Here is a 9,744-nt window from a genome sequence, read left to right as displayed (position 1 = left end):
TCAAAGGGAATTCGTTGCGAGATCACTTCTGGAAGGGAACTGGGAGTTAGATGAGTTCTCCAAGTTATCATTCGCATCGAGTGTCTTCTGCCTCATAATGGCGCATCGCCGTTTCTGGAGTTCCTGGACGAAGAATCTGCTAGCATTAGTAACTTGGCGGCCGTCTGCCTCCTTCAGAGTCGTAGAAGCTCCCAGGAGAAGACGTTCCCAGTAATGTCGCACCTTAGTGACGGGGTTGCGTCGTAGATCCACAGTGGAAAGCATTCTGCAGCCGACAAGCATAGCCTCAATCGACCCGATTTCCCTAACTAGGTTCTCTGATGCTTGGAGGACTTCAAGAAACTGCAGGGTACCAAATGGTGCAAGATCCTCCACTCTATTCTTGGAAATGTTCAAGTATTGCAGAGATCGACTCAATACAGTCAAGACATTGGGACACAAAAACAACGGTGTTGTTGTCCTTTGAGCTGTCAGAGACAACCGGGAGAGGCTAGTGGAACTGTCTAGACCTTCCAGCCTGGAAATCTTGTTGTCATCGAGATTTAACTCAGTTAAACAGGGCAGCTGCTCGAGGCCTTTCGTACAAGTGAGCTCATTGCTCTGGAGGTAAAGACCTCGTAAAGAAGGCAGGTACCCGATTGTCGTTACATCAGAAAGGTTATTGTCGATGAGATATAACACCTGGGGCCACATGAAATAACAAGGGACATAGCTGAAGATTAATTGTTTGCTCCATCAGAATCTTCAGGAGTCGGTCGTGCCCTAGATCTAAACCGAGTTGTCTTCTCATTCACATAAGAAAGGGAAGAGAATGACGCAGTTGTAGTTGTGGCATTCGCTGCAGTAACTTCTGTGCGCATGATACGGTGCCGTGGGTGAACAACGTACTCAGGTGACATTCTCTCCTCACTCGCGGGATGTAGTTCACCTGGAGATTTGGGAGTTCTAACGCCGTTTCCGAAGCGATAGAGTCAATATTGCGGTAATTCAAGTGCAGATGTGACAGGTGCGCAAGAGATCTGTTTTGGTTCTTCGTCGATTGTTCCCGAGTTTTTGTTACACCTTCCTGCCTCTGAGAAAACGTAGAGGCAACTGTATACGCTTCTTCGTATGTTTCAAATTCGCATCGGCTCCGCACCGTCTCCGTGTGAGCTCTACCTCTTGCAAGAAAGGAGGTGCCTGTGTCCCCCGTTGTGTCTTCAGGATGAGATGACGAAGAAATGTCTGACGTCACAGCAGGTAACAAGCGTTCACCCTGTATTGCAGGTTTCGTTCTCAAGCTTGTTGGTCGGCACCTTTTCGCAGAGAAATCTCCTCTCTTGCACTGCCGAATGAAGTCTGCCGTCAGGCACACCATTTCCGTTACAGCGCCAACCGAACTGAAAGCACAGAAATAACAAGCAACGAGTACAGATGGCTGTTTCACCAAACTTGGACGCCATTTGCATACATGGGGAAAGGGTGTTTGATATATTTTGCTAGGGCAACCGAAACAATACCTTAAAGAAGACCGTGTTGTGCTGAAAAAACGTTTCCCAACAGCGCAGATGTAAGCCTTCAGTCAGAGCGTGTGTTGGTTTTTCCATTGTAGTATCTCGTGTGAGTCTTCAAACAAAATGCCCTGCCAAGAAAAACATGTGCGTCCGCTGAATCTCGTGCGACAAACGTTTGTGCAGGTTTCCCACAGTGCAGGTTCGGGGGGCGGCGTGACCTCGTCACCGCGGTGGATATTACAGAGATCTATTCCTCCCTCTTTTCTCTCGGGCCGGAATATAACGGGATCTTACCATGTCCATGGACATCACTGAGCATTCGCGGTCTCTTGCCTTTGCAGTTGACTGTGATCAAAAAATGAGGTCATCGACTGCAAGCGTTCCCTCTTCTCATCCCACACAAGGATTAATGTAGTCTGTAGGTCAGCCACACTTTCGCGCCGCACGAAAAGAACTAATACACTTAGAACAATCTAAGAGTCATTTTCAGTGGATCACAAGTCGACTCTGTGAAGACGGTGTTCCAGTTTTCAGGTTTCAACACCGGCAGGCCAAACAGAAGACAACATTTGACGGCCCTTCAAAATCACGTAAACGGCATATTTCGAGGGATGCCTCAGGCCATGCTGACGTTTTCTTGAGTGTAGGGTTGTCGGCGACATCGAGAACCACAGCGTGCTCTGTCGTGCCTCTGCATCGAGCAATCGACACTTTCTATTGGCACATCTAAAAGGACAAAGAGTCGTTGTGGGGCGCCCGGTTGTGCAAAGAAACATGTCAAATCATAGTCTAGAGCATTGAGTCTGTTGGTGGTTTCGCGGAAGAACACACACGCGACCGTCTCCGATGCTAGACACTAAGCAGAAATCCCCCACAGTCGTGACCATCGAAACTCTAATTGCAACGCAAGAAGCGCCGTCGTAAGCTTTTCTTTAGAATTCCCCAGTCAGAGCATTTGGCGCCTGTTGCTTTCTACCATAAAGCGAATCTTGTAACAGGGAAGACAGCAACCCCGCCCTGCATACATGCCTGAACATGGAAGAATGGAAATATCATCCGAATCTGCAACGCTTGTTTTGCCGAGCTCCACGTATGCCTTAGAGAAGACACACCACAACGATACCTCCATTACAACAGACACTCCAGTCCAAGAGACACTTCTCGATGGTTCAGTGGTGGCGATGCGCACCTGTCACAAGCAGGTATGATACCCCTATTTACATAAGTCGAATCGTGACCAGTTGTGGGCGGCCGAGCTGCAGGCTCGCAATCAAGCTGTTCCATGCTAGTCGCTAAATCCTTGCATCGAATGGATATTTTTGTGGCGTTTGTCCACTGCACCACGAGCAAGAATTACACTGTACACCCGTGTGTTGTACGTGCAATGGATATGCTTTGACGTGCGTATTACTACGAACTCGCTAGACACATGCACAACCTTCAGGTGTACAGCAGTTCCGTTGCTCTTGGTCCGGGAGCAGTGACATGGCAGAACAGGTGACATCCTTGAAGTTCGCCGGCAGAGTGCGTGTGGAGATTTCTTGATAGGGGTCTATTCCGCCTCTAATAATGTAAGAAAGGCAAGAACCAAAATACTCTACCCCCCGTGCCTCTTCCGGCTGTCACAAATATTTGTAGTGAAAGCTCTCGATCACGCACAGACTTGATAGACGTTCTGTCCTTTGACGGCTTTTCATTCGGACAGCAAAAGGATTAATACCTGCCGTCTACGGTAAAGGAAGTCGATTGATGGTTGCCAAATCAGCACTCGTTGGGGTCCGTTCCACAACGCGGCGGACAATGACAGTGGCATGACCTCGGAAAACTTCAAGTCATTCCTCATGTGTCGAATCACGAGGCCAGTCTGGGGGACTGCTTTGCAGTCAATATCATGTAAAATCGTCAAGCATGTACAGTGCAGCAGTGAACCTCGTTCCTGGTCACTCCTCGACAAAAAACACCGAACGTTTCAGACGTCTTCACGCTCCCCGTGCGTCACGAAAGCACATGTGTGACCGCCAAACGGTTCCACGCACAGCAGACTGCCAGAACAACGTGCGACGGTTTCCCTTAAGACGGAGCGCAGCGGCAGTGTGACACTAGTTAACCACCCTTTCTCGTGGAAAGATACCCTACAAACCAAGACTGACGGAGCGATGGGCGCCTGTGGGACTTTTGCAAATCTGAAACCCGTCAATCGGGATTGTGTCGAACTCCCGAGGGGTGACAGAATGCGCCGATGGCTCTCGAGAGCGGGGTAGGGTGCGGTGCCTTCACTAAATGAGAACGCTAAGGCCAACTTAACCTAAGTTCGTTCAGTGCCGGTGGTTTGGTTGGGCGTCGACTGAAATTCAAGGAAGAAGCGATTCTTCGCGGGACATTTCAGCAGCCAAGAGCCTAGAAAAAAGTTTTTCGGTGCTCACACTCCCCGTTTAGAACATATCAAAAAACCGCGAAGGCAACGAAACTGCTAAAACAACGTTCATACTCCCTGGTGTACATAGACCAGCTGAAAACGGATTTTCCATATCTGCCACGCTTGGTCGTTTATACCTTCACCTTTTCAAGTAAAAGACACCAAAAAATCCTGGCTGGAATTATTCGGTCTCGTTCGCTATGCCTTTCCCGCTATCGCCAGAATTTCTGTACTCGGGCTTGCGGTTTAGTACTCGTCACCATAGCCCTCCTCTTCACCTTCACCTTCGGCGGTCTCGATGCCAACCTCTTCGTAGTCCTTCTCGAGAGCAGCCAAATCCTCACGCGCCTCAGAGAATTCACCTTCTTCCATACCCTCACCGACATACCAGTGGACGAAGGCCCTCTTGGCGTACATGAGATCGAATTTGTGGTCCATGCGACTGAAAACTTCTGCGATGGCAGTGCTGTTGCTGATCATGCAGACGGCGCGCATGACCTTGGCCAAGTCACCACCAGGAACCACAGTGGGTGGCTGGTAGTTGATACCGCACTTGAACCCGGTGGGACACCAGTCGACGAACTGGATGGTTCTCTTGGTCTTGATGGTCGCAACGGCTGCGTTCACATCCTTGGGGACGACATCACCACGGTACATCAAGCAGCAGGCCATGTACTTTCCGTGACGAGGATCACACTTGGCCATCATGCTCGCGGGCTCGAAAGCCGAGTTGGTGATCTCAGCGACAGACAACTGCTCGTGGTACGCCTTCTCTGCGCTGATGATGGGCGCATACGATGAGAGCATGAAGTGAATGCGCGGGTAGGGCACCAAGTTGGTCTGGAACTCAGTCACGTCGACGTTGAGCGCACCATCGAAACGGAGAGACGCGGTCAGGGAGGAGATGACCTGGGCAATCAGTCTGTTCAGGTTGGTGTAGGTCGGGCGCTCGATGTCCAGGTTGCGGCGGCAGATGTCGTAGATGGCCTCGTTGTCGAGCATGACGGCCACGTCGGTGTGCTCCAACAGAGAGTGAGTGGAAAGGACGGAGTTGTACGGTTCCACAACTGCGGTCGACACCTGGGGCGAGGGCCACGAGCAGAAGTTCAGCTTCGACTTCTTGCCGTAGTCAACAGACAGGCGCTCGAGCAGGAGGCAACCGAGACCGGAACCGGTACCACCGCCGACGGCGTTGAACATCAAGAAACCCTGGAGACCAGTGCAGTTGTCAGCCAACTTGCGGATACGGTCGAGGGAGAGGTCGACGATCTCCTTGCCGATGGTGTAGTGACCACGCGCGAAGTTGTTCGCAGCATCCTCTTTCCCGCTGATCAACTGCTCCGGGTGGAACAGGTGGCGGTAAGTGCCGGTGCGAACCTCATCGACGACGGTGGGCTCCAAATCCAAGAAGACGCATCGGGGCACCTGAGTCAGCGTACGCAGTCAACACGTTTGACAAAATACAAGAGACAACCAAACGGTTCCCACAGTCATATCTAGACGGTGGAAGAGGTGATACATGTCCACTGTTGCAGATTTGACGCCACCAAAAGAACTAAAAAAAACAATACTCACGTGCTTGCCAGCGCCTGTCTCGGAAAAGAAGGTGTTGAAGGCGTCGTCACCACCTCCAATGGTCTTGTCAGAGGGCATCTGCCCATCCGGCTGGATACCATGTTCCAGGCAGAAGAGCTCCCTAAAAAAAGGAGAGAAAACACACAAAAGACAATGGTTACAGCGAACTGGAGACACAGCACGCGGGCGCGGCTCCAGCACACTCGTGAATCGTAGTTCCGCTGTAACCGGAATCCTGCTGCTGGGGCTGTGCAGTAACACAGACACCGTAGATAAAGGAGTATCCACGACAAATCCCGTAAACGCAATAAACCCGCAATCCCACAGATGAAACTATTTAGAAGTGATCCGTGATTGCACTCAACAAGACAGTGGGTGCCACTAGATGCACGCTCATTAGCCACATTGTTGCCTGGTACGGATTCCGAACGGAAATATCGATGAGCCCATCATTTCCAAACCCGTGTAGCAAATACACAGGGGTGACAATATGAGGGCATTTTCCAAATCGACACCCGCTGCATTTCGACAACAGCACACAGGCGACCGTTGCTACCGCAGGCTACGCGGGAGATCGGCCGACGACCAACCAGGCAGGACAGGACACGTTCGGTCCTCCGTGTCCGCTTACCAGCAGGCGTTACCGATTTGGATACCGGCCTGGCCGACGTGGATGCTGATAACCTCTCTCATTTTGTCGAAAAAGGGAATTCAAGAAAAAATGCCAACGAGTAGTTTTCCGCAAGAACTTCACACAAGGTGATTGTGTAACACCGTTTGGTGGATGTCTTCTGCGCGGGTTGCGTCGTCAGGGACGGCGAACGAGTGCTTGTTCTCTACGAGACTCGCAAAGAGAAGGAAAGGGCGAAATTCAAGAGAGAATCCAACAAGGAGGACCCTCTGCTAATATTCGCCGCCTTTAACACATCTAAAAGTTCACAGAGAACAAACAAAATGTTTCTGACACATCCCCTTCGTGCGCGCGCATCTCCACCGGTCCAACCAGGATCACCAACCGCACCCAATGCAGGCACCACCCCTGTTCTGCGATGAGCGCAAGCCGTCCTGAGTCACGCCTTCGGCATCTGACTGCCCACCGCGAGCCGGCCTGCTCCGCAACGTCATCCCGCTGAGACGATGATTCCTGATCACTCCGCTGATGCAGAGAATTTCACGAACGCGGGACATGCATGTCTGCGACGGCTGCAACAGATGTGGGTCATCCATCCAGATGCACGCGGACGCAGTGATCGTCTTCGATGGTTCGTTTTTCGTGGTCTGTGACGAATTAAACGAAAACACACTCTTCTGAAGGATAACGGAAAAAACCAAGTCTCACCGCGGTGATTTGGAGTTACTCTTCAGTGCACTGCCGCCGCAGGTCTTCAAAAGGGGAGCACTGAAACAAGTCTTTGCTACCTCGGATATTTTTCAAACGCCACGACCTTCTCAGCAGAGGCCTTTTTCGCAGGAACACATTCCTGCACCCGCCAGCCCCACAAACCTGCTTCCTCTCATAATGTTGTTCGTGATGCCTTTCGCGAGCGCTGAAAATTTGAAACAGACGCAACAAAAGCTGTGGTAGAGAGGATTGTCTTGCATCTCACTGCTGGGGGGGGGCAAGGGGGCGCTGAGTTACTATGACGAAAAACAGTTTGCTATTGTTTCTGCAAACAGCGTTTTTCTTCGTTTTTTTAGTGGCTCATAGCCGTACCACGTGAAATAGTAGCTCTGAAATCGTTCCCATTGTCAAAACCAGAAAAAACTCAGAAATAAGCCGAGCATCCAGCGTGATTGCAACACCCACATACATCTAAGCGAGTCTCATGCCACCACCCAGTGGCAAGACTTGAAAAAATGAATAAGCCAAGTTCATCAGAAAAAAAATGTGTAAATAAATGTCTAAAATAGTGGCTAATTCTGGCACAGCATTCTACTGCTGCCCAGACAGCGAAACACAAAACAGCATTAGGAGCCAGGTACTACGCACTTCAGAAGTTACATGCACGGCGCCTCTTCCAAGGCAACTGCCGAGGGTTTCGCCACTTTCTTCTTCAGCGCTTCTTGAAGCACCAGACCTGCAATGTCCCCCAGCTGTTCACTGGCTTTTGATCAGTATGAAACTTCTGGTTGCACCAACCACAGAGTACGTTTGGGATCAACGCAGGTTTTTCTTGATTCTCCAGTCGATGGGGGAGACGACCTTGCGACATCTGGTCGCTGCATTCTAGCAAAAACTATGCGTGTTCATAAGCGTTCTTACCGTGTCTAGAAAGGAGAGAAAAGAGCAACTTGATTGCTACCGAGCACGCGACTGAGTGTGATTTACATCGAACACATCAAGTACAGTGGGCCAGAATGACTGTTCGTCCGATCTGAAGATTCAGCAGGGCAATCGCTCCAGCATAACTATTTAACTTTGTTTTCACCTTGATCGCTTGTGGCTCAACGATGCCCGAACAATAGCCAGCGGCCGTTTAAACGTCTCGTCATCTCCTAACACCGGCAACCTCTTCGACTTTTTTTCCCTGTCCCTGTCCTCTGTAATTGCAGCGTAGTTGATACGCGTGGTTGACTTCTACTGACTGCGCTCGTACAAAGTTCGAATAAATGTTTTTTACTCCGTGACAGAGTCAAAATGGTGCTCACAAACCCGTTGCCTCCAGCTGCATCTCCTTGTGTCGTTACGGCCGACAGATGTAATAGCAACTCATATATGAACGGTCACAGGTATCGGCTAGGTGAGCCTGCATCGGACGCTGGTGAAACGGTGGCTAGGGCGTGGCAATATGACTGGACCGAACTGGAAGAGCTGCTCACTTCCAAGTACACACAGGACTTAGCTGATCGACACGCCACGACTTTCAGCAAGATGTGCCGGCAGTATATGGTGCACTATGGTGGCTTTCTCTGGACGGATTTAACTCGCGTGACGCCGCTTGTTGATCGCCTGGTCACGAAGTTTCGTGAAGGCCGACTGGAGTATGCCCCCGCACTGCGAGACCTATGTTCAGTAGCCAGCAAACCTTTCGTATCACAGCGGGCCTCAGAGCCCCTTGTTCATGCAGACGCAGCTATTCACTTCGTCCGTACTCTAAGCAGGGCAGCTGCATCCACGTCGACAGTTTCACCTCTACCACCCAGTACGGAGAGACCCAAAGATGAACCACGGGTCCTTGGTTGCAAGCCGGAGCAGGACATGCGCCTGGAACACGAGGATGCTGCTCATGTATCGTTACCTGATTCAGTATCTAATGACAACAGGACGGAGCCAGTTAGTGAATATGTGGTTAACCCAGAGCTCGCTACTGTCCAACAACATGAGTCACCGTGCCTGTCCGACTACTCACAGCCTTCGCCAGTGCTCTTGGTAGACTCAGGCAGTTCAGGGGATGCTTCCAGAGATGATGCTGAAGCTTATCCAATGGCGCAGCCTTCCCAGGACAGCGGTAAACATCGAGTCACGTGCTGTCCGTCGGTTCCCAATCATCGTAATGATCTGAGTCACGGTCTACACAGCAGCGAAGTAGCCTTGACTTGAATCAGGTGTTGAGAGAAGAGTATATCCAGAAAACTTGAAGAACGGTATATCTACTCTGCGGCAGCAACTCAGCAAAAACATTTCCTTGAGCCTCAAATCAACACGCCGTTCTAGTCACTAGGTGCACAAACGGATGCAGGTAGAAGCCGCACACTCAAAACCTCGCGCCCCACAAAAGACAAGATGAAGCTGGCCGCCAATCGATTTGGCATGATGATTTCTATGCTGGGTCTGCAGTGGCAGACTCCGTGAGCGTCTCCGTGTTCGAGTTCATCAAGGCATTTGCAGAACTTTGGCAGCCTTCACCTGATGAGGACTCTCCAAGCAGACAAATACTCCTGTAAGTAGAAGTATAAAAGTATGTAAGATCCAATTCAACAGGTCATGGTGGCTTCTCTGGACACTCCCATGCCGCAAGGACGAAGACACTGCACGACAGCTCTGCCTCAGTCTCAGGAGCAGGGCACCCGAAACTAGGTTCTTTCAGCGTTAACCCTCTTCCATCTGAATCATTGACACAGCTAGTTCAGGGACATGAGTAGTGCGTCAATTGGAAATTTACTAACCACATTCATGTTCTGTGGCTCGTCAAGATCTCTCTTTTGTCTACATACTTGTGCGCAGGAAGACTGTGTACATTCTCGACAGCAGAGTTGAATTACATCACTTTGAGTGGTCGCTCCCAAGGCAGGAAGAGGCTTTTGATTTAAAGAAATACT

General features: G+C 50.5%; 4 protein-coding genes across 4 annotated transcripts; 1 reads left to right on the top strand and 3 right to left on the bottom strand.

Annotated features, from left to right (window-relative positions):
- TGME49_316420 (leucine rich repeat-containing protein) lies at nt 1-693 on the bottom strand (the record flags this gene model as incomplete). The annotated part of the gene is made up of 1 exon (XM_002364768.1): nt 1-693. The coding sequence occupies one exon, from the start codon at nt 691-693 to the stop codon at nt 1-3; it is 693 nt and encodes a 230-aa protein (XP_002364809.1).
- A 97-nt stretch (nt 694-790) lies between these two features.
- Nucleotides 791-2,005, bottom strand: TGME49_316410 (hypothetical protein; the record flags this gene model as incomplete). The annotated part of the gene is made up of 1 exon (XM_002364767.2): nt 791-2,005. The coding sequence occupies exon 1, from the start codon at nt 1,355-1,357 to the stop codon at nt 791-793; it is 567 nt and encodes a 188-aa protein (XP_002364808.2). The 5' UTR covers nt 1,358-2,005.
- A 1,840-nt stretch (nt 2,006-3,845) lies between these two features.
- Nucleotides 3,846-6,517, bottom strand: TUBA1 (alpha tubulin TUBA1). The gene is made up of 3 exons (XM_002364766.1): nt 6,116-6,517; nt 5,485-5,605; nt 3,846-5,334 (listed from the first exon to the last, which is right to left on the bottom strand). The coding sequence occupies exons 1-3, from the start codon at nt 6,175-6,177 to the stop codon at nt 4,156-4,158; spliced, it is 1,362 nt and encodes a 453-aa protein (XP_002364807.1). The 5' UTR covers nt 6,178-6,517; the 3' UTR covers nt 3,846-4,155.
- A 1,683-nt stretch (nt 6,518-8,200) lies between these two features.
- On the top strand, nt 8,201-9,025 carry TGME49_316390 (hypothetical protein; the record flags this gene model as incomplete). Its single annotated transcript, XM_002364765.1, has 1 exon — nt 8,201-9,025. The coding sequence occupies one exon, from the start codon at nt 8,201-8,203 to the stop codon at nt 9,023-9,025; it is 825 nt and encodes a 274-aa protein (XP_002364806.1).
- Between the last annotated feature and the right edge of the window lie 719 nt (nt 9,026-9,744).

This window comes from Toxoplasma gondii, chromosome XI, assembly GCF_000006565.2.
Source record: "Toxoplasma gondii ME49 chromosome XI, whole genome shotgun sequence".
Taxonomy (NCBI): Eukaryota; Apicomplexa; class Conoidasida; order Eucoccidiorida; family Sarcocystidae; genus Toxoplasma; species Toxoplasma gondii.
This window is presented reverse-complemented; position numbering and strand designations above follow the sequence as displayed.

What these genes read in the sequence shown, in the direction of transcription:
- TUBA1 (XM_002364766.1), bottom strand. Translation starts at nt 6,177, where the DNA reads ATGAGAGAGGTTATCAGCATCCACGTCGGCCAGGCCGGTATCCAAATC. An exon ending in CAAATCGGTAACGCCTGCTG is followed by an intron (nt 5,606 to 6,115) that starts GTAAGCGGACAC and finishes TCCTTTTTTTAG; the next exon opens with GGAGCTCTTCTGCCTGGAAC. An exon ending in AGACAGGCGCTGGCAAGCAC is followed by an intron (nt 5,335 to 5,484) that starts GTGAGTATTGTT and finishes ACGCTGACTCAG; the next exon opens with GTGCCCCGATGCGTCTTCTT.